This window comes from Mycteria americana, chromosome Z (assembly GCF_035582795.1).
Source record: "Mycteria americana isolate JAX WOST 10 ecotype Jacksonville Zoo and Gardens chromosome Z, USCA_MyAme_1.0, whole genome shotgun sequence".
NCBI classification, from domain to species: domain Eukaryota; kingdom Metazoa; phylum Chordata; class Aves; order Ciconiiformes; family Ciconiidae; genus Mycteria; species Mycteria americana.
Genome location: NC_134396.1, coordinates 44,632,778 through 44,656,953, shown reverse-complemented (window position 1 = coordinate 44,656,953; position 24,176 = coordinate 44,632,778). Strand labels below are relative to the sequence as shown.

The 24,176-nt window shown below is 40.2% G+C and overlaps 1 protein-coding gene across 4 annotated transcripts in view; it reads left to right on the top strand.

The window, feature by feature from the left end:
- Positions 1 to 24,176, top strand: part of MEGF10 (multiple EGF like domains 10) — a 106,799-nt gene that overhangs the window by 11,150 nt on the left and 71,473 nt on the right. For 2 of the 4 annotated variants that reach the window (XM_075526963.1, XM_075526960.1), the window contains exons 2-4: positions 14,580 to 14,711; positions 17,514 to 17,615; positions 19,042 to 19,142. In XM_075526963.1, coding sequence (XP_075383078.1) covers positions 14,596 to 14,711; positions 17,514 to 17,615; positions 19,042 to 19,142 — 319 coding nt within the window. In that variant the 5' untranslated portion in view covers positions 14,580 to 14,595. Of the gene's footprint in view, positions 1 to 7,817; positions 8,003 to 14,579; positions 14,712 to 17,513; positions 17,616 to 19,041; positions 19,143 to 24,176 lie in introns of all 4 variants that reach the window. The other 2 variants (XM_075526961.1, XM_075526962.1) reach the window with 2 other exon arrangements.

Genomic DNA, 24,176 nt, shown 5'->3' with positions numbered 1-24,176 from the left:
AGAAGATTGGGTGAGTAGTTGTTGCAAAATGGAACAAAAACACAGCAAGAGAGATGCTTCCTTGCTTTAAGTATCCCCACTGCTGTCAGTAGATTTTTCCATCTCCATAACACATTTCAGAGAGCTGGGAAACTTAGTCTTATCTCTGGAACAGTGTTGTTCCTCTACAACTTTAATGCATTTTTAAGATATGCTTCATTCTTTCTTGCTGAACGCTAGTTCATGCCAATTTGCATTATGTATAAGTAACGACAGCCAGGATATATGTGTTCATAGTAAGTGAACCTCAAAGGATGCAGTGATTTGGGGTTCTGGTCTGCGCCACTAAAATACAGAAGAATTTTTTTGTGTCTCTGCAGACTGTCAGCCTTTCTGTGTGTACCACACCCTTTTACAAGTTAATATTTATTTTGACAGTGAATCAAGTTCAGAAAATAGATTTTGGTTTGGTTTGGTTTGGTTTGCTAAAGTAGTGCTGGGATGCAGGCAAGAAATGCTCTTTCTCATCTAGCAATGAGAGTAGATGTAAAAAAAGCCTGAGGTTGCCGACTCTTGGTCTTCTGTAGGAGGTTTTTGGAATGGAGTAGAAATCCATTGCAGTCACTCCAAAAATGTCTAGTAGCATTCAGAAACATCTCTGGAGGCTGCATCCTAGGATGTACTTTAAGCTTCCTCTTCTCCTGTGGGAGTCTCTCACTGTACTTCCAAAAATTACCCTGCTTTCTGTTGTATTGCCTATCTCCAGGGAAATACCAAAGTTTTGGTACATCGAGGTTTTCTCTTAGGCATATATGTGTGTTTTTCTTCATTGCAGTTTACAACAAGAATACCAGTGGGAAAAATAAAGAAATGAAAAAGCAGACAGACAAGAGGGCATTATTGGCCTCTTCAGAGGTGACCCAAATCTGTTAGAAATGCTCTCAGTCATGATATTATGTGTTGTGATTCCTTTTGTAACTGTCTAAGACCCAAAAGTCTGTGTTTCATGATTCTGATGCTATACCCATGGTAGGCACTGTAAGCATGATGTGCATGTTACTGCGTGTTATTGTGGCAAAATATCAAACTGGAGGCATGGGTCCTAAGGGTAGGCTGAAAATGGAGACTAGCAGACCTAAATTCTGTTTTCAGCTCTGCTGTTGATTTGTTTTATGAAATGAGATAAAACATTTAGACAGGAGTCTAAATACTTTCCATATACGACGTGGTTATTAAGGGTAGCCTTAAGAACAAAAAGCCTTACAGTGTTAGAAAAAGTGTTGTAGATCTTATAGGGAGTTACGTTGATAAAAAGACTGTAAGTGAGATTATTACATAACATATACCTAAAAATAAGTGTGCTTAAGTAAGTGAATCCTATCTTTTGCTAAATTAAAGAGGCTGAGGGAGATTTGCAAAAGGCACATGAGAGGAAAGAGACCCCAGAGACAGAGAGCCACACGGAAACATGCTGGAACCCCTTGCAGCGTGGAGCAGCCTTGGGCTCCTGAGAGCACAACAAAGACCTTCAGACAGTGACAGAGAGCATCTGCCCTGGCTCATCTCACCCATCAGGGCAGGCTCTTTCCAAAAAACAGTCATTTGCTCTACTGGAGGGAGGGAATTAGAGTGTCCCAAACTGCCCTCCAGAGAGAAGAAAGATTTATTCATGGATTAGTTCACCGGGCAGCTGATAGGTTGGGTCAGACGAAGGGCCCGTCGCTTGCCCCAGCCCATGGTAGACAGCTTTGCTTTAGCTTTCAACACAAGGGCATCCTTCTGCCTTTCAGGAGCGGATGCAATGGATACCAGTACAGTTTTCGTTGCTCTTCTACACATTCCTACCTTTCTTTGCACTCTCTAGAGCAGCGCAGAAAATTGGTATGGAAGGTCGAATAATCCCTTGCTCCTTACTGGATGAAGTGGATGAAAAGAAGTAATTTTAAGCAATATGGCAGCTGGCCTGTCCGTCTTCCTTGCTGACAATAGCAACATACATTTCTGTACTCTTAGTAGAAAGCCTGTGTGAAATTGGAAAGGAACAGTTAGTCGAGGGAGAAAGTGTGTGTGAGCTCAGAGTTGTTTTGCTATGTCAGGGCTGGTAGATGCTAAGAGCTTTCGGAGCCAAAAGAAGATCAGCTGGTAGTAAAAACAGTGTAATAAGCAGTTATTGGCCAGCCCAAGCACGGAGTTTTCACCAGGTGTTGCGATCGTGAACCTGAGTCTTTAGTCATCAGAAGTCAGTTGTCAGCACCACCCAGCATACGGCCACGGGCAGGAGGAGGGATGTGCTTCCTCCCGGCGTCACGCCATCATCCGTCAGGGTGGCTCCTCTGATCTCTCCCTCTAACGTGGGCTTTGCTTTCCCCTACTCGTTTGCGCTGTCTGCTGCCAGGGAGCTGCAGTCGGGTTTGCTGTCTCTGCACCAAGTGCTGTGCTAAGCTGCCTGGGGTGTCCCTGCTGCGGCCAGCGAGGTGACCTGGCAAATGCTGGCAGCGTTGAGCTGTTGGGCTGCTCTGGATTTCAGAGAGAGCAAGCAGTTTCGTGACTGAGTTCAGGTTTCATCCCAAATTTCCACGCAGGTTGGAGGAGAGCGTCCATGCTTTTTCACTCTTCCCAGAAGCTCGCCCACCGTGATCGTGCAGTCCCTCTGCAAATGCCGTGCTGTTTTTCACAGTCTTCTCGGCTGGTTGCTCGTCTGCTAGCAAAATAAAGTAGCAGAGGTACTACTGAATGTGAAATTTCCTCCAGTGCAGTTTCCAAACTCTGGATTGCTTATGTCTCTCATTCGTTAATGAGACATGTCATCCACACATTCAGATCACCACTGCATTTCCTTCTGAAAATAGTGAATGCTTTTAATTTCCCTTTAAGAAAAACCCATGCACAGTTCGCAATACTTGTTTTTATTTTTAATGAATGACTGAACCAGGGCCAATGTTCCTGCAGTTTTAACTGAGCAGCAGCAGAAGTTGTAACAGAGATGCTGCTAATGCCAGTTGGGCTATAAGTTATAAGTCTACTTACAAAGTTTGCCTGTTTTCTGGCACAGGCTCTGACACATACACTCCAGTCAATCACAGTAAAGTGCCTAATAACAGATGTAGCAATTAAGCTGAAGAATTCTGTCTGTCTCTTAATTTTTATTACGGAGAATAACAAAGTACCTCATTAAACCCACCATCATAGAGATTTTTTTAATTTGGCATACAAATGTCTGCAAAAATTAATCTCTGGATAGGGTGCCTTGTTGCTAAAGGTGCTTTGTCAGACAATGCTATGAATAGACTATTTTTGTAGTGACAGATATGTGCTCGTGCTACTGCTGTCCTTTTACAACTCATACTGCAAAGAAGTACAGGTTTAAAGGAGGCAACATGTGTCCTGAAGGATAACATTTTGAGGGATTTAGGGCCTTGTGCTCAAGTTAATAAAAATGTGGTCTTGATTCTTCTGGGTTCAAATTACACTGCCTCCAGCTGGAATTAGCAGCAGACATTTAGGAAGGTTTCAGATAACCTGTAACCAGAGTAAATTAACATATTTTAATAAGAGAAATTATCTGGAAAAAAGATATTAATTGCAACCAAAAAAGTCTTCTTTTGATTGTTAGAGCTTCTAAAGCATTTGCCTTCATTAGTTTCTTTTAATGATATACCAGGCACTCTTTTTAAAGGAGAGTCCGATTCATCATTAAAGGAAATTAATTTAAAAATTTAATGATTTAGGATGTCTTAAAAATCATGGTAAGAGAAAACTGAAACTGATATAAATCAGAACTGGAAACTTTGATATGAAATTACTCTCTTAGTATCAAAGTGGTTTTATGCATAAAATACAAAGTTGTTTACTTTGACATTATTGGAAAGAACGTGTTTTTTTACTGCCCATGATGAGTGTTGGTAGCAGTTTTATTTCTTAGAGGTAGTATTTTTTCACGAAAGCACAGCGTCTTGTCTTACAGCTTCAACTATTTATCTAGGAGTATACTGAATCTGTCTGTGTCTGTGTACATTTAACTGCGTGTATATATATGCACCAGTGTGCAGGTGCATGTGCATGCCTGCACACACACGCACACATGCAAACACATGAAAGAGAGGAAACCTGCAGACACCACTGGCACCTGGCAAGCTGAATTTCTCCCTAGGAATGTTTTTTTTTTTCTCTTCTGACAGATAGGGAGACTAAGCACTAAAATTATACAACTGCGAACATGGTTTTAAGTTTGTAATATTTTTTTAAAAAGAATGTAATGTTGAGTTTGGGTGTCTTAAGTATTCAGCTACTTCTTAACCTGTTGTTCATATTATGTCTGCAGGTATTACAAGGCACAGATGGGAAAATGAAACCAGATTGTCACCCTGTAATGTCAAGGAGCAGTGCAAATCAAACAAGCTAGTAAGGGAAGGTCAGGGAGAAGGCTCACAGATAGAAGCATTGTTTCCGTAACTGCATATGCTTACAAGCCTTACGACAGGTATGCACTTAGAACAAAACCTAATTCTTGCCCCAGTTCTCCTGGGGCAGTAGCAGTGATATACAGCTGCCACCAGTATAAATGGACACAGTACGATCACTTGATGACATCTCGTTAGGGCCTTCAGCAGTAGTAAATTAACTGTGGTGGAAAGAGACAGGGAGATGGGTGAGAAATGAAATGAGTAGGTGGGAAAATGGGTCTGGTCTTGCACGTGTTGGTCTATAGAGCTCCTTCCACTTACTCCAGTCAGTAGCAACTCCAAAGGATGCACTGAAAGGATCTCCCAATGTTGTTGAGCCAGTTTACTGTGAAAACCAGAGTCTTACATGCTGCTCACTCTGTAGGATGGCCTCATCAGGTTGTATTGTAGTCTCACTGAAAGCTGTTCAGGGCAGAATTCCCTTTGACTTTAATGGGAATAGGATTTGTCCCTTTAATTGTGGTTTTGTTAAAAAACTAGAATTAACCAGTCTCTTTTGGTTTTGCATTATGGTCTTCCATTTTCCCCTTTGAGGAAGGAATGCAGGAGTACTACATCCATTCTAACCTTTGCAAACGCCAAAATAAAAGGTGGAAGAAGCGAATGAATGAAGTGTCAAAGGAAACACTTCTGGGTTCCCCATTTGTCTACCAGAATGTTTTGGATTTACTTTTGCAGGGGCGTGGGAGGCTTGTGCAATGAATCATAGATGGTTTGAACTAGATTGCTGGAGGTGGAAAAGAAAAGCTGATAAGTAATGTATAGAAATGTTCAGAAGCTGTTAAAATGAGATGGCATCAAAGTTAATTAACTTTTTTTTTAAAAAAAGCAGATCGTTTGAAAATTGAAGTCTGTAACAAAGTACTGTGATAAGGATTTACAGGAGTGAAATGCTCAGTCCAAATCATGAAAACGGGAGCTAACTGGAATTACAACTTTATTTTCTGTAGAGCGTTAATGCAAAATGGCATTTCCTTGGATGATTTACAAAGATAAATGTACCGAAGAACTGTTACTGAAGAAAAGTTTGTTCACAACTTAGAACAACTTGTTAGCAACTAGAAGATATAAACAAATGAGGGTGTTCCTATGTCTGATTTTCATAATGAAAGGGTCCAGTGAAAGGCTGTGACAAATGTGGGGAGCTGCAGACTGAAGAATTTTGCCAGTGATAATGGAGGCTGTGTCTGGGAAAGGGAAGAATCTAATGTATGATGGAAATGTGTGTGGAAAAAGAGAACATGCGTGTAATGGGGGAAGGAAAGAAACAAGAGGCAGTCTTGGAAGAGGGCTGAAACAGGAAAGCAGATGACTTTGAAAGGAAGGTGGGCACATTTGAAATGGATCTTAAATTGCATAGGAAGCTAAAGGAATTGTCCGAGTCCTGTGATTGCACTCCTTTATACACTAGCAATAAACTGGAAGTGACACAGTGTCTGGAAGGCTGGTACTTGAGATAATAGGAAAAGAGGGGTCACAAAAGCTACGGTCAAGAGAGGGTAAAACTGTGAATGAGAATTTCCGTAGCAGTGGAACCAGGGCCTTGGTGTATTTAGACAACCACAGGATTGTCCCAGGCAACTTGTCAGCAACCACAAAGTTTTCACAGTTGCATCCATGAATACAATATCCTTTCTTATGATTCCCATTAGAAAAAAATGAATCAGATGTCTGGTGATGCTGTCTGCTTAAGGGAATATGCTAAAAATTCGATACAGGTTTCTTATCATGCTGTTCTGTAATAACAGAACTTTCATACATGCCACTAATATCTAACTTGAGGAATAACTTTCCTTACACACTTGCATCCAGCCATTTTTACTCAGCCTTCTAGCCTTCATCTGTACTGTTAAAACAGCCCTGGGATTGATGTACAGACTGATGGTTCAGTAAGGAATACATTATTTGATGAAAAAAAGAAAAGGGGAAGAGGGGGGAAAGGAAGTCTGTCTGTGTGGGTATAATTTTTGTATCAAGTCCTATACCATCCAGCCTCTTTTAAAATATGTGGTATTTGCCTTCATTACTGTTAACTGACTGTTAACTGTCAACAGCCACCCTGGGAAAGATGCCCAGGGCTGATAGGTGCCATCTGTCTACGGACCGAAAGCTATGGACCTAAAGTCCCTGCGTCGGTAGCCTCGTCCCAGATGGGTGACGCCACCAGCCAGCCCCGGGCTCCCGCATGTCTCTGCATCCCATCACTGCTTTCTTCCAAATCTTCCCTGAGGCAATCCGCAGCTGTGGAGAGGGGCTGGAAGGGGAGGAGGAAGACCTTGAAGGTCTGGCTGGATGGTGCAGGCAACAAGCAGCTGCAATAGCTCACCCGCAGTCAGGCAGTCAGCTGGGAGATGGCGACCTCTGAAGATCTACATGTGCTTGAGAGAAAGAGATGGTGATTGAGGGTGGGCTTTCTAAAACCAGGCTCCTGCATGCTCTTCCCTATGCGTGGAAAGGGGAACTACTCTTGGTCCTGAGTTGTCCCCTGGTGACAAGCTGCACGTTGCCATTACCCAAAAATATGACCCCAAGGCAATGCCACCATCAACAGTACAGGCACACCCTGTGAAGATTTTCAGTGGTCTGTGTTTACAAAATTGGTTTATTATAAATTATTTTTAGAAACATTTCCTTTTGTTTGTCCTTCCTCATCTCACATACAGCTTCTCTGTCCGTTGCTTACTCTTGTTTCATTATTTGGCTTGGGACGAAGCAGCATTAAGCATCTTGAGGAATTTTCCCTTTTTTTTGGTACGAGAGCCTGAAGTTAAAGCAATAAATTATTGCCCACTAATACCCAGACCAGAAATAGATAACAAGTATACTTACCTGACATAGTTTTATATGGTTCACTTAAAGTGTCTTGTGTAAAAGAAGTATATCAGGGTTTATGTTCTAGCTGCTATTTCGTCTTCTGAAAGTGCGCTTTTCAGATACTTTGGTTTGGATTCTAGACAGCTTTAACTGTCTTTATTTGGTAACTTTTCATCTGGGTGGAAAATAACTGGACAGCACATTTAGCCAAAAGATTTTTGTTAACAGTTCATCCTGTCGACTTTCCAAGTGAATAATCTTTAAATATACAGTACCATGTGCTGTAGGTAACCTTAACGATCACAGGTTTGCATGTTCAAGACCTACACTTGTTATGTGCCTGAAAAAAATCCTCTTTTAATGTGAACAGTGCTCTGATTTAGTGGACAATGACAGCTACAGTGAAGTGACCCCATGCTTGTGATGTTTGGCAGCCTGCCTCAGAGGAATAATAATGAGTCCATCTGCAAGGGATCTGGCATGCTGGCATTTGTCTTAACCATGCCTCCTTGCCTCGTGCAAACTTGACTTCCACTGAACTTTCTTTCCCTCTCCTTTTAGTACTGATTTGAGGGAGAAGAGGACTGATAAATGGATATATCATCCCTGCCAGCTTAGCGGCTACGGAAGCTCTCACTGTACAGCGGGAGTCTTGCATGGCAGTAAGTGAAGTTGGTGGGCCAAAAAGAGTCTTGCTTCTCAAGAGGCCAGAAGATTCTAGGGAAACTCCCACCTCATCTTTTACAGTAAGAACAAATCTTGTAAAAGATACTGCTGAGTGGCTTGCAGGGAAATACGGAGTCCCTGAGGACCTGGTTTATGCTGGTGATGGAGTAGCGCTGCACTTTTGGGTCTGTGCTGCAGCGTGATGCTGGGGCGTGCGGTGCTATGGAGGGGCCAGCCATCTGGGATCGTGCATCGGCACTGGGTGGCATTGCTAGTATAAGGCTAGATGTTTGCTGAGAGTTAAAGGTTTCTGTTTCCTCCCATGTTCGTAATTACCTTGTTTCATTCTGGAAATGGAACTGTCCTTATAACTCCAGTCCAAGAGATTGCCTGACACTTACAAAATGTGACAGCTCCCAACCTCTCCAGGCCTCCACCTCAAAGTTTTTGTGTTTAAGGAGAAGGTGCCTACTCCAAAATACAGTTTAACAGGTGCTCTCTGTTATTTAAGATCAGATCACGTATTATTGCATTTATATTTAGAAATGCATTAATATAAATTTATATTTATATTAATGCATTTATATTCACAGATATGCAGCCTGTGAAATGATAACATTGCTTAAAGAATCGTGATGCCATAGCTTTCAAAATGGGTATTTCCATGACTTATGGGCAAATAGAGCCTGGTCTCCTCCAGACTTGTGGGTTGTCAGTGGGTTCTCTGAAACGTGACAATTCAAGACTTCTTCACTTCTGTTAACTCCAGCTTAGATGACCAATGGATTTGGAAGTTATTGGTCATGAGACCAGAACACATACACAAACATAGTGGTTACATAAACCTCATTTTCCTAGAAACCTCTGATTATTAAAGAGAGACAGAAAAATAAAAATGATCTAATCTATTAACTGAAGAAAAATGGCAATTCATTAATGATTTATTTTTCTTAATAACATGGCACTTGAAAAAAGTAGCAGTCTGTCGGTCCCCATGAAAGAGGCTTGTTCCAGCACACTCAGGCTCTGATTTGGTTATTCTTCGGGTACCAGTCTAAATTAACTGTTTTTCCATTTCATGCGCGTAGGCCACGTTAAACACCTTTGGACTCTTCAAATGTGTCAGTTCGTTTCACTTTGAATCTTAGATACCCACTGAAATTTGAGACTTTGTCTGCAGTATAACTGTTTTTGAGTGACTTAGGGGTACTCTCTTTTTCATGCAAGACCTGCTAGTGTTTGAGAAGGGAAGCCTGGGATGTGGCTGCATTGGCCTGTAGGCCTCAACTTGTCTTGCTTGGCGTAAATGGCTGCCACCCCCAGAGAGACCTCAGGAGTGAAAAAGCTTGCAGAAGAATAAGCGTGTGAAGAGGAAAACTGGAGGGGCTGTTACTTCTGTGTGCTAGGGTATGAAATAAGGAAATTAATACTGTGTTTTGAGGGAGGGCTCAGTGATGGGGTTAGTACAGTTTATGGCTAGTCATATATTTAGCAAATTCATCCAGCAGGGTCAGGTTGTCAGTGAGTGCGTGGCTAAGGCAATACCTGTCAGTGAGCACACGTTTGGATGAGCAGTGAGGTTTAGAAGTGAAGAAGGATGAGCTAAGAGGGTCAGATTTGATTAAGCTGCATCACGAAGGGCCTTTGTAATCTCTGATCATGGGGGGTGTGAAAGGGACATTCAGTTTAGGGCACTATCGGGTTATCATTTAGCAAACTGTCCTATTAGCTGTCCAGGTCCCACACATTTTCTGTCAAGCAGAGCCTCAGCCTTGCCAGGTGGGTTGCATGTCGGTCTCTTCTGAGCTCCCCTAACTGGCGATGTTGGTTTCGGAGTGACTTATTTTGGGGATTTGAGAAAAGACCAGTCGCTTTATTTACATTGGCTGTCGTCGTACTTCTTCAGCCAGTCTAGGGTCTGTGTGATAATGCTCCTAATTCAGCTTAATTTGTTTTTGGTTTATGAGTGAGGTTTCATGTGACACAGCATCAAACTGATTTACTGATTTCCATAGGAAAAATGCCTTCTGCTCTTCACCCATTAATTCTCTAATGTAATCAATAAAAGCAATCAGGTTTTTTTTTCACAGAAGTTAACATAGGACTAATCATCATTGACAAGATTAGGTCAGGTTCAAATTCTGCTTTGCCTGACATCGGTAGTTGTAAGAGATGATTTTACAAACAAGCTGTGCCCCTGGTAGAGGAGCTGAACCTCAGGAAGGAGGAGAATATAATGTTACGAAAAACACTACGTAGGAAGTGAAGGACTAAACCAGAAGTTCTTCACCAGAAAATCTTTAGAAAAAGTCTTTATCTCATCTGGAGCCGTGATTTCCAGTTGCAGGTAGCAGTCGCTAGGTCTGTTATGGGGTGCTGCCTTTGTCAGGGAGTGAAGGCAGAGGCACCAGCAAGGCACTCTGCAGTAATGACTGTGTGGTTCACAATTCAGTCTGAGAGTTTAACTATGATGGATAGAATGAAATTGTTTTAAAAATAGCATTTGCTATACATGCAGGTTAATGCAACCTAAGTGTCATTCAGAAGAGCCCGTGGGATTACAGCCCAGAGAACAGTTCGACGTACCTGTGTCATACCACTGCAAAAAAGCAGAAATGAGTGTTGTAAAACCTTGGAGATACCATGACAGAGTACGAAAAGCTCTTACTAATCTGAAGTTTGTCTTCTAACGAAATGGCATGTTCCTGCTGCATTTTTTATGTTGCAGTGGTAAAAATGCTTTTACAACAGTAATGAGAAAGCTACATCAGCATTTCGCTTGGTCTTGGGTCCATTATATCATGTTAGTAACTGTATCGTACTATTCTCTGTTGCTCATGCAGTTCTAATCCTGCTTAATTCACTGACAGCACTTGATTTTGCTGACCAAAAAATACTTGTTTGCAGCCTTAAGCAACCTTAACTTCTTTTATGTTTTGCATTGTTTTACCTTCCCCTGCTCCCCCAGTTCCACTAGTATTAACTCACTTTTTGTTACTACAAATCTGAGGGAGACCCATGTGCCCTGAGTTTTGTTTGTGGCTCTGCTCTGGGTGGGTGGAGAGATTAATTTGTAATTGTGTCTCAATTTTCACTACATAGAGGAGAAGCATTTGTTTGCCTTTTTTAGTTATCTGTTCTTTCTCTGCTTTTGATCCTGAACTCTATAGGAAAAAAAAAACCAAACCAAAGCAAAACGTGTGCAAAACTGTCAACACAGTTGGTAGTGGCAGAGAAAGTGCCTACAAATCTCAGATGAAGGGTAGTAATGGTTAACTGTCTGTGTTTATATGGTGCACATACAGGCTTTTTCATCTGCTTACTAGCGAGATGGATGTAGTTCGTGTAGTTGCTCACCCTAAAATGTATTTTAGGGGAGTACCTGTAATTTATGGGAGTATATTTTTGGGATACCTGTACACCTGTTACACTATTTTAAACTGAGCTTGTTCATAATTATAATATGCCTTGGGATGATCAGATTAATTTTTTAATATGGCTGTTATTGAGGACTATTAATATCTTCCTTTGATATAGCAAACATCTAATGAGCTAAATTTCCTTAATTAGAATACAGAAACTTGGAGTAGTCTGCAAGTTGCTTCATGCAGCTGCACTGCTTTCCTGTTAACATTTTTAAACCATGGGCCTGTATTAAAGTCCAGGGAACCAGAGAAGTCTCTGAGCTAAACAGACCTCGTATTGCACAGAACCTGCCTTAAAGATCCTGCCCAAATGAGAGTAAAGATGCAGCTTTGCCAACTAAACTTTTTGCCTTGAATAGTATAAAAAATGGTAAGGGGCAAGAAGATTTTAGTGTTCTGTTGAGACGTACGTGTTCCGTTGTGTACTTTCGTGGAAGAAAGACCTGGCAGTAAAATGCCATGGGTTAGGTTAAGTTTGTTGTGTGGTCATTGGGTTGTGAAGTCAGAGACTTCACCTGCACTGAGAGAGTCGTACGTGCTGGTTAACGATCAAAATGATCGGAAAACGTATTTTGCTAGCTCCCATATGAAGTTTGAAAAATGTCTTTCCCTGCCCCTCACCCTCTATATGCAAACGTGTTGCTGGATATTGGAGAGCATTTTGGGAACAACCACTTGCCTCTTTGGAGTTCTTTTTCATGGAGGTCAACAGTGCTACTCATGGTAGAAAGCTCGATGCCTGGTAGCAAAATTCCTGTTTACGGATCAGGAACATAAATTATACAATATACTGTGGGAGGTCAGAGGAGCTTTCTGTTTTAGCATGAGTTATTTACTCTCTCACACATCTGCTAATCACTAATTTGCGTAGAGAGGGCCTTCTCCAACGTGAGCATTTGCAGTACTTAAACCACAGGTACTACGTATATGTAGATAGTGAAGATACTGATGTATTATTGGGTGAGATAATTTAAGCAATATATAATAAGGAAAGTGAATCTCTGAACAGGGTATCTCAGTGCAAACTGCAGACAGCAAGAGTTAAATGAGTCATCTACATTTTTTTTATTGCTAATATAAACACTTTAGCAATGCTAATCAGTTGTACTGATTTTCTGTTTTGATTTTCCTTAATAATTAAGCAAAAGATCTGGAATGCAATCAAGTTTTACACTAGGGGGTTCATGCAAATGATTTTTTTTTTTTTAATTTTAAATTTTGTTAAGTGTGTCCAAAAGGAAAGTTACTGAAGTTGAGAATAAAAGAGAAAAAGGAAATACGGTTTACAGTCTGCATAATCAAAGTGGCTATTTTCAATGAGGGAAATCACCACTTTGTTGAAATTACTAGCTGAAAATACAGCTGCTTTTACTGCTTTTTAAACAACTGCACATTGACTACTCTGCTATGCAGTGTGCATGCAGAGAAACAGTTACAGACCATGAAATGTCTTTCAGCAGCCATGGTTTTTCAAGAGGGATTTAGCAAAATGGGATCATCTCTGTATTCTCTGATATCTTAAATATAATAGATTCTTTTTGTGAGCTTCTTTATGTTGACTTCTGAAGAAGGTATTGTAAATTAAGACTATTTCATCTCTTTTTTTTTTTTTTCCCCATGGTCCAGTGGACTTTTTTCTCTTAAAATGACATTATTGGTGTGGTTTGCTTTATTCTGTTCCATAATATTTAAAGTAAGAAATTTCTATTTCTGATTAATTTACTTTGTTAAAAATATGTGTATTATTTCAAAACAAACATTTATTAGAAATTATTTTCATATTATACTACAGATTAGACTCAAGGATCTCTTTTTTGTGATCTCTGTAGTCACATAGTGTTAAAATTTGTGTGAAAATGAGGTTATAAGGTCAAATGTTCACTGAAAGGGAAATACAGTGGCTTAAGTCATTACAAATTACCTATTACTAGCATTCATTCTGGCATTTGTGGCTTAATGGCAGGTTGGATTAGAAGTGTTTTGGTATGCAAATTTTTTTTTTTTTAAAAATCAGTTGCTTAAAATGAAGATAGACCTAGTCAAAGTGTTAGGATAATCTTTTAGATTTTTATGTTATTACAATAACTTTTTCATGAGCAGAATGTTTATTCTATCTGGGAATTGTACGACTGGCAGAGGAGGGGGTATTTTTTGCAAACTATATTGGGAATTCAACTTTAAAGAGCAGTAACAATGCAGGATAACATGTGAGGCTGTATGTTAACAATGTAAAGCGAAGTCATAGAAACTCTTCCCCCGATTAATTAATTTGTTTGCATGAGAATTATAGGTTAGTTCGTAAAAGCACCGTGCTGTTTTGTTGCAAGTCCTGAGCTTGCATTGCACCTTCCAGCAGTGTTGTTCAGCATCTTGTAGAACTGACAAGGAGTATTAATCCATATACATATAATTTCATTTATATAGTTGCATTAAAAAATAAACACCACCACCCCCTGAGTCCTGCAGAACATCTTTATATTGCTTTTTGTTCCTCTGACTTGCATCTCTCCATGTGATGCTGTTGCCTGGGCCCTGCAGGACGGCAGTTTATGGAGATACGCAGGTCGAGGTAGTGCCCAGGTGTTAGGGCAGAGCCTTTCCCAAGCAGACCCTGGTCATCACCCCTCTTGCTAGCCCAGGCCCCGGGTGCTCAGGTATCTTTAGGGAGGCTACATAGTGAAGCCAGTGTGTAATTTTGGGGAAGAGCTTTTTACAAAAGATGCTGCTTGAGATGGGGTGGCATCTGGGGTTTTTAAGAGATCAGCGTAGGCTGCAGGAAGCGGGGGTGCTGCTGGCAATGAATGGAGTAGCACAAACCCCTCCTGTGAGTAAGTGATGTGCAGGACTTCTGGCGGTGTGTCATCAGCTGAACCTTTCTACTCTTGCGGTCTTGAGCAAATGCCAGCCTTTATTTTAAATTGCGGCTCTGTCATTTGGTGCAGACAAACCATCACCAAACAGACTGAGCCTGGCTGCCTGCAATTTGATGGGACAGTGGGACCTCTAAAATGTAGTTTGTTCACCAGCTGACCACCCTGCCACCCATGTGAAACTACCGCATTTGAGTTCTTCTCCAAAATGGGCATGATATTGCTGCTGCTAGGCAAGCGGTGTGTGTTTCTTGAAGTATCTGTTGCTTTATATCATGTATATTGATTATATGTGTCAATAGTTTCAACTCCTTTATCAATTATATAATATTGTTAATGTATTATAAATATTTTTCTTATAGCCACCTTTTTGGAAAGATGGTTCTTCGTTTGAACTCCTTTTTTGGCTTCCCTGTTATACTCCTGTACCATTGGATGGGGACAACTTTATCTTTGAATCTGGAAGATCCCAATGTGTGTAGCCACTGGGAAAGGTAATGTTTTATTCTGAAAAATACATGACATGAATTCTGACTGTAATAATTTTGTCTTGTTTTACTTGGCACATTTTAAATGATTTAAAGCTTTTAGTTGAGTAATGAACTGGGAAAAAAAAATTGCATTACTGCATGGGCAAGGTAAGTTCATGGATAAGTAAAAGACTATTTCACACTGGGCTGAAATGCAGTAATCTTTGCAGTAGGGGTTAGGATGCAAAAAACCACTACACTGGCACCAGCAACATTACACAACCATCTGGGTACAAGAAGTGAATAAAAATAGCTTTTTTCAATTTAAGTGAAAAGAAGCTTTTGCATATGCAAAATATAATTAACCATATTGGAGTTTGGCCAAATTTGATTATGCTGATTCTTTCCTATTCAACATTCACAGAATCTGAATTAAGAGTTGTTTAATTTTTTTGATGAGGTTCAGAAATTTATAACATACAGAAAGAAATTAACCAATTTAGTTGGTCCGTTTGTTCACCCAGTTTCACATTAATTGCAAGGAGAACACCAGAATGGGTAGGAGAGGTTGAGCCACAAACATTTGCTGTACATCTTTTCTTGTGTAAAGGTTATAGTAGTGAAACCAAGCCTTATGGTCTCATTATTATTATTATGCCCATGACTGATCAGCTAGGCCCTGAGACAGTCTAACTGTTTGCTTGAGGACATCAGTATTTCCTGCATTTAAGGTAAACTGTATTTTATGTTTAATCACTGGGAGTGCTGCTAAGCCACTGTACGGTTATTTGCAATTGTTATGGCTGAATCTTTACAAAGAAAATTGAAACTTGTATTTACTTTTTTATGAAGTCTCTCTCTAAAAAAAAAAATTACTTAAGGACTTTCCCCAGGAATTTATCTGAGCTTCATGTATCTGAGCTTCATTTGGAGCTCTGCCCCTACTGTTGTGTACAATTTGACTTACACAACAATGTGTATATGAAGTAGTAACCATACTAAATACCTGTTCACAGTATTCAGGCACATGTCTATGATGTTACTGGATACTGCTGTATATTGTGTATGCTTTGTTTACTGTTTTTATAGATAAAAGTGGTTTTGAGGGAAGCCACAACATAGCAGAAGCAAAATGGGGAAAAAAACCCCAATATAACTATTTACGTTGCATGATGTGTTTTAAAACAAGCTAATCAAAGTTTGCAGAAAGAAACATATATCTAGAAGCATGCCCATTTTGTTGCATGAACTTTTTTCCTTCTTCTGCTAAGTGTCAGAAATGCGGAGGAACTTGAAGTAAACTTACCAAAAGATTCATGCTGTTGCTTAGAGCAGGTGACAAAGGTACCTAAATATGAAAGACTAAAACCCCAGATACAAGCTCTTTACTGCTGCTGTCACTAGCAGTGCTATATGCTTTAAATAAATCTACCCCAGCCAGTAATAAAATGGTCTTTACAAACGAACTGCAATCACAGCAAGAAGGGGTAGAGCATGCCCTGCCTCAAACAAAGAGTTCAGAGCCTCAGGCAAGCGTCGGCACCCCACCAAGGTTTCGTTGGACTAGGTCAGACAGCTGGATGGATTAGGGTTGCTTGCCTTCATATGGACGTAGGAAAAACCGGGAGTAAGTTCTGGGCAGTTAGAGTAAGTGGGTCTGGATGTGTTTTCCCTCAGCGTAGGTGGTGACAATAGGAAGAGGAGATTGTGGCTGTTACCCTGCAATAGGTGCTAAGAGGTCAAAGAGGCTGTGAGTGAAAGCCGGGCAGGCTATGTACTTAGTTAAGTGTTTTGGCTGGTCCTGGGAATTAGTCCTACTGCAGGAACTTGCCATGCATTCCCGTATTTTCTAACCCCCTTGCGCAATCAAGGACTGACTGACTGCCAGCACAAACAACCTGCTGAAGAGTCTTCTAGGATGATCCAATATTTTTCCTTTTTGCAACAGGGCTCTGTTCCTCTTGCTGTACTGACAGCTCTGGAGGCTCTGGACTTCAGAGCGTAGATTTATTTCTAGAACACTGCGCTTATAATTTGGCAGAAAATAATAATAGGACTTCGGTGTAGTATTTTTGGGGAAAAAAAAAAACGTTCTCTTAAAAATTAGCCAGGAAACACAATAAGGTATGGACTTCAATATTTTATAATTTCTGATTGCTGAATAGACTGTTTGATGGGATAATTGTATCATTTTCAGTAATTATTACTTAGGTGTATTTCTGTGCTAACACCCACTTAGTATCTAAATACACTGGCAGACCTTTCCACTACCAAAGAAGATGGATACAGGTATGGATACAGCTACAGTTTTTAAAAGAAATTTCTCAGAATATCCAGTGAGACTTTTCTATTTTGTATGATAACAGAAGAACCTTCATTTTCTGGCTCTTAACTAGTTTTCCAGCTATCCAGTGATGTTAGCAAAAGTTTGTTGCCATAGGAGAACATGTACTACACACTACTTCAATTTGCTGCTCATTTGAGACACAGGTGTTTTGTTTTTTTTAAATTTAGGTTTACATTACATTTCTTTAAATGTCTAGTAGAACTATTTCATCAAATGTATTACACAGTAGAGACATGATGGCTCTCCGCATATGTATTTTTATTTGTGTGGAAGAAAAACCTTTCAATTGATATCTCTATTTTATAAAGTTAGCTTTCATGTTTTACTTAAACTTGAACTTTCTGTGAGTTTTTGTTGCACGTGAGTATTTTGTTATATTTATTCCTTTCTATACCAGGACTCTGTAAAAGATGTACTTAAATCAGACTGTACTATAAAGGATTTCCTTGATAACCTGTCTGCTTTCTCTCTCTCCCCAGTTATTCAGTTACAGTGCAAGAGTCATATCCACATCCTTTTGATCAAATTTATTACACCAGTTGTACTGACATCCTAAACTGGTTTAAGTGCACACGACACAGGTGATGTATAATTATTAATATTGTCACTGCTGCTGATATTGTAGATATTTGTAAAGATTTCGTGCCTATCAAAATCAAGCATGATATGTAGGATATTTTAGCTATAGTGACTAATCTGCCTAACTGCTATGGTCTGTGTCAACTGGAAAATGCTTGTCCAAGCAATGTCACATATGTTGTATTAGCAGGTCGGGGTGTATCGTTCCATGGAGTGCTAATAGAAAACGAACGGGATGGGAAAAAGCATGCAATGCACAAAATTGAATTCCCCAGACCCTTCAAGGTGTATTTGTTCAGAAATGTCATGAGAGACACCTTGCTGCTTGCAACCTTACGTTCTGGGGAAAGTGTATGCTACTTGAAAGGAAAAATAAAAAGATTTGTTAAAGGAAACTCCTTGTGCTTGCAGGAAGTAAGCAAGGGGTGAATGATTAAAAACTGGTGACAGCTGTAAAAAGCATTTTCCTCCAAGGAATATGCCCATAAGTGTGAACCATCAGTAGTGGGAAAGGCTCCCTGGGGCACAGCAGCTGGGGGAGACAGATCAGTATGGATAGTACATAAAAAGCAGATACTGAGTTCAAAGAGAGATTACACTTTGTTTACCTATGACACCATCTATATATGAACTGTTTTTTGCTGGGAGTTCAGACTGTCTCAGGTGTTGTGGGGATGTGTTTACTGCTTGGTGGGGTATGTGGTCAGCAGCCAGAAGAGCCACAGGGGGAGATTTACAGACATGGTGGGGAGCAGAGAGGAGAGAGCGGTGGGACAGCCTGCTTCTGATAAATACTACTTGCTTGTGTCAGAAGGTGGCTATATTTCCTGCAGTTCTTGATGGAAAGAACTTTGTGTGCTGATTTCTCTGTGTGCTGCTCACCACCGCCCTGCAGGGCTGCGTTCGGCAAAAGGCAGCCGCCTCCCTGGCGAGAGGCGTGCAGTCCTGCCAGCTGCCCAGGAGGTCCGAGCTCTCCCTTGAGCCCTCCTGTCTCTTGCCTGAACCAGAACTTCTCTTCTCATGACATCTCTGCCCCTAGAACACTGACTCACCCTTGGGACGATGATCCCCAGAAGTCTTTCCCTTGGAAACTGATAGCTGTAATGATCAAGCAAACTGATTTGTATTGCCAGCCTTTAGCCTCCATAGAGGTTGCTAATGGCAAAGACAGTGATGCTCTGGTTTGCATATTAGTTAAGTAGCCAAAGTCCTTAACTTTTTTTCCTGCTGTCTGGCCACCATGGACGTAGGGCTTGTTGGGGAACCAGTAGGACTCTGGAACTCTGCAACAGAGAAATCAAGGTCTTTTCAAGCTTTTGTTCTCTCCTCCTACTGACACTTGAATGTTTTTTTAGATGTGTAAGAATATGTATTGTTTTGTTTATGGACCATGAATTGTACGTAACAACCATTCATTCTTTTCTTTAGGATCAGTTACCGTACTGCCTACAGACATGGTGAAAAAACAATGTACAGGCGTAAATCCCAGTGCTGCCCTGGATTTTATGAAAGCAGGGAAATGTGTGTCCGTAAGTTTAGCTTATTTTTGCTTTGAAATTCCATACGTTTATCACAATGCTGGTTTGACTCCCCTTTGATGGGCGACTTGTGGAAGGTGAGTGATGGGGGCTCAGTTATTCATCAGTGGCGCACGTGCAGCTCTCGTTGAAGTCAATTGGTGTTGTGCATATGCAAATGACAGGATAATTGGATCTCAGATGTCTAAGTAACCAGCCTTGATGTGATTCTAACTAATGATCATATGGAAAATGCACAGCACAAGTGTCAGTGCATTTTCCAACACAGTAAATAAATACGAGGTTCAAAACCAGAAGGGAAATACAAGGTTTTTCTCCTTAACATGGGCCCCGGTTGATCCCCATGCTTAGCCTCTCTTGCAGATACGGAGATCTGTAACAACTGTTTGAAAGCAGCAGCACTGCCTTTTTGTGTGGCACATGCCCCTGTCTCCACATCTTCCTAAGTCTGAAGAGGGAAGAGCTGTGTCCAGAGCCTGGCGGTGGCCTTGGCTGAGCTCTCTTTCTCTCTCTTGTACGGCCTTGTGCAGACCTAGCAAGGTCTGATTTTTAAAATGGTATTCATTCAAGAGCATAGTAGAAGGGCAGAATGAAAATAGAGGAGGTGGAAATGAAAACAGAATGAAAAAGCCAGAGCCCTGGAAGTGTATGGATAGTATTTTAACATAGGGTTGTTCGAAGTCATACAGCGGGTTGGGTAGCTAGATGCTCTTGTTGGCAGGACTGACAGCAGGGAAGTTGTGATAGGTAAGCAGTTGTGAGGGATAGCATATACTTGGAGATGGGCAAATGTGTAGGGCTAAAAATGAAATTAATTCAACAGTATTTCAAGTTATTTGTCCCTGTGAATGCACATGCACAGCATGGACTGCAACAGTAAGTTTTCCAGAAGTCAGGGAACCAAATCTTTTCATCTCCTTGAGAAACTGGGCTCATCAGGGGCAATCTTTTGTCTGTAACGTCATTTGTGATGTTGACCTGTGCGTATACTTCTATTAATTTTAGGAGGCAGAAGGGACATGCATTGTAGTAGAAAACATCTATATCCATTCCTTGGTTTTGATTCAGCTCTTCTAATAATGAGATTTAAAAAACCTGCAGAACCTTAATGAACAATGTCAGAGGGACTGAGGTGGTATAGTTGAATTTTTTGGGGAAATGTGGGGCCCTGTAAGAGCAGACTGGTGAGGGGCTGGAACCTCTGGACTGCAGGGGCTGCCCTTGGGCTTGCTGCCCAGTTTCTGAACAGGCAACCGATTGGCAAGCCTTGCCAAGAGAAAAAAGTGAAGAGCCCAGCTTATTGGGAAAGCCACAGTCTGTGAGCTGTTTTGGCGGCTGCTTTGGCTCCTCTCATTTGAAGCTCTGTGTTAGGCCCCCAGGTCAGACCCTGACTCGGCCCGTCTGCGTGGGGAGCCCTCCGGCACGCTCCCACGTCCCCGCAGCGAGACCTGGACCGAGGCACGTGTGAAAGGCTGGCACCTTTTCAGCCTAACTTTCTAAGGCACACTGCTTTATCTGGTGGGTTTTTTCTCAGCTGAGAATGAGAAAAATGGAGATAATGTTCATTGCTTTATTGTCTGCCTTATGGCTATAACGACAATGGTGAAGCATAGCACTCAAGGTATGGAGAAGCTTGTCCAGGAAAATGTTCTGTGAAATAACATATAACAAGAGATTTGTCATTGCCACTGGATTTTGCAACCCAGTTTAGGAGATGGCAGTGCGGTGGATAAGTGTTTGGTCTTTACTGATAAATGAGAGTCTGAAAATCAGTATCAGTATGTACGTTAAATTTATTTATTCAATACAAATGCAAAATAGTTTCTTAATTTGTGCCTTTCTGCTTGTTGTGAGGTGCATACTGGAAGTGACCGACAGGATTTATTTGTATCCCTGGAAGATATACCCTGTGAATGTCATAACACATCACACTATCCTCATTTATATTTTTATTTTACAGCACTTCCTGGAATTTGAAAATGCAGCAGTAAGATCTTTAATTTAAAGTGTTTTCTGCACGTGAAAAAGCAAGGTCAAAATGATATTTTTAAAAAGCAACTTTTTGAAAAAATGGATCTATCTGAGATCAGATTGGCATTTTTTTTTAACCTTAACGTCTACGTATTAGACTTATAAGAACCAATTTCTGACTTCATTTGGCTATTATACAGCATATATGAATGATGATATTTAATTTTTTGATTAAGCAGTGTACTTTTTGAAGTATATAACAGTTTGACTGATCATGTGAGAAGTGTGATGATGAGTTTGTTATGTGATTACAGCTTTTACATAGCTATGGTGTGTGTAGTAAATTCATTCTATATTAACATAGTAATACTCCGAACCTAGTAAATTCAGATCACATTGGATGTACTAATTTTTTACTGTTACTACATAAAAAGATGCCAAATGCTGATATTCAGGACATATCTGCTCTGACTTTCAAAGCAATTTTGGAATGCCTCAGACTTCAGATGATGTAAAAATAAAGATCCTTCAGTGGAGCTAACTTTGCATTTATTTGATTCTGTAATGGTTGACCCTGGAAGGCATTAAGGGACCTTCAGTCCTCATGATCTTCAACTGGAGCTGAGGATTCAGGGCAAAGGAGGAGCTCAGTAGTTAACAGAAGGCAGCAAATACTTCATGCTTTCCATTGTTTCAACCAGCTTTCTGTGTAGTGAACTTGTACATACTAGAGTAGATGATGTCTGCATGCACTGTGATAATGCTACTCATACAGTTTAACTTGGAAAGCAAGTGTGATGCTGTCAGCTGAGATCAAATGGTAAGAGGTAGTGATATGGGGAGGACTCTTCTCCTATGTCATCACAGCAGAAATATCACTGGCAGAAAGCCAACACAAAATCTTTTTCTGCAAGAAAATGGTGACCACATTGAAAAACACACATGCACCTCCCCCCTTTTTTATATGCAAAGACAGAAGAGAGTCAAAGCCATTTGAAGTGTTGCAGATATCTGCTTTTATGCTTTTTCTGCTCCACAATGCGTACAGCATTTCCATTAGGGTAGTTTTATTTTCCATGCAGTGTGAATTATTTTTTACTTAGTGAAGGAAGTAGGATGCTTCTAAAAGGCTAAAATATTTGTGGTGCTGCAGATGTTTTGTTGTTTGTTTGTTCCTTTATTTGACTTCCCAATTTGGAAAGCTCAATTAGAAAATTCTACTGGTAGATGACTTTGGTATAACTCAACACTTCAGTGCATACAGTGATTAATTGAAATCTTGTGACTTCCTTTTTAAAATAATAATTAGGAATCTACAGCATGAATACTCACCAGTCACTGTTCCCCTAGAGGTAGTACTTACTAGTGGTAGTGCCACTTCACTGTCTATAGTGGGAAGAGAATTACTTGTCGCTGCATAAAGAATTGCAAGAATGTGCCAGCATCATGTTGCTAAAGTCTGTAAATGTTGTATTCGCAAAGCAAGAGAATGACCAACAGCCAGAGAAAAGCACTGGCTGAAATTTAAGTGGGGGTTTTTTGAGTCTTTTGGAGTCCAGTCTGAACAGATGAATTTGAATTCATCTTAGGATACAAGATTTTTGTAGAATTGTGACTCTAACTTCCATACTTGTTCCTGAAAACTTTCAATAGGTGAAACTTGTGTTACGTTTTCACTTTTCGATGAAAATTACTTTTATGTTTTGTCTTTGGATTCAGTGTGTGTGTGTGTGTATATATATGTGGAATATATATATATATGGAAAATATACAAACAGGCCTTTTTTATCACTCACATGGAAATTTTTGTTTTGTTTGTTCTTCTCTAAATTAAAAATAACTGTTGTACTGTAAACTGTCGAAACTCTGATATAGAATTTTAGCATCCTCTTCTTTTAACTAATGCCATTGATAAGAAGACAGTCACACTAGAAGTAGATACCTGTTCAGAGTTTATGGAAAAGACCACCCCACGACATCCACCATAAGTTTTAAAAGTCTGTTAAGCAACTCAGATACCTGTCTTTCGAATGTTTCTGGGTTTGTTGAAATGATGCTGCATCTACATCACTATTAGTAAGCAACAAAGTGGCACCAGAAGTCAGCCTCCATCTGCAGCCTTTGGAAGCTTTTCAGGGAACCTCTTGGGGAAGTTTTAAATGATGTTAATAAATACCATATTAGACACATTTTTTTTTGGTGTAACTTTTGGCCAGTATAGATATATTCTCTTGCAGATTGAGTTTATTATGGCAAGCAGTGTTCAGTCATGCTGAATAGAAAAAATCATCTTGTGTTTTATTAGTTGTGCCATTTGGATTTGTTTTCAGGTGGGTAAAAAAATTATATTTTAATTTTAATTCCAACATTATATGGGGTCAGTACTCGGACTGTTTTATAAGCATGAAGATACCTGTTAGTACCTCCAGGATTACCCTGGTTTGTGCTCTCCTCATATAACTCCTGTTTATAAAGGATATGAATAATGTGCGAATTTCTGACTTCTGTCTTCACTGTTGCCAGTATCTCTGCAGAAGGGTAGGCTAACTGGAGCTCAGGTGATTATTTTATTTTTGTTTTTAAAATTTACAGTGCATGTAATTAATGTTTACATCTGATGGACTTTCTGAGGGGATCTGAATGCCGTTTATATGCAGATACAAAGATAGAATAATTCTGTTAAGTTCTATAAAGGCACTTACTCCTGGCCTTAGAAAGTCCATACCAGGTTGAGGGATTGACATAGTCTCTTTATTTATTCCAAATAATTTACTGTCGCTTATCTCGTAGTATCAGTGGCAATCCCTAGGAGATTTGTCATATAGATGCTAGGCTGAGCTACAGTCGGAGAAGTTTCTACAAAAAGTGCAATCTTCTATTTTATTTTTTTACATTTACAAAGTCCATTCAATTTTTAGCATGTTTCTGAAATGAAAGAATTCGAAGACTTCAAGATGTCTTCTGGTGGCTTTCTTGTAGATTGACACACATGCAGAAGGTAGATTGATCCTAGTAGCATTTTGGTAGCTTGAACATAGACTTCACATACAGTTT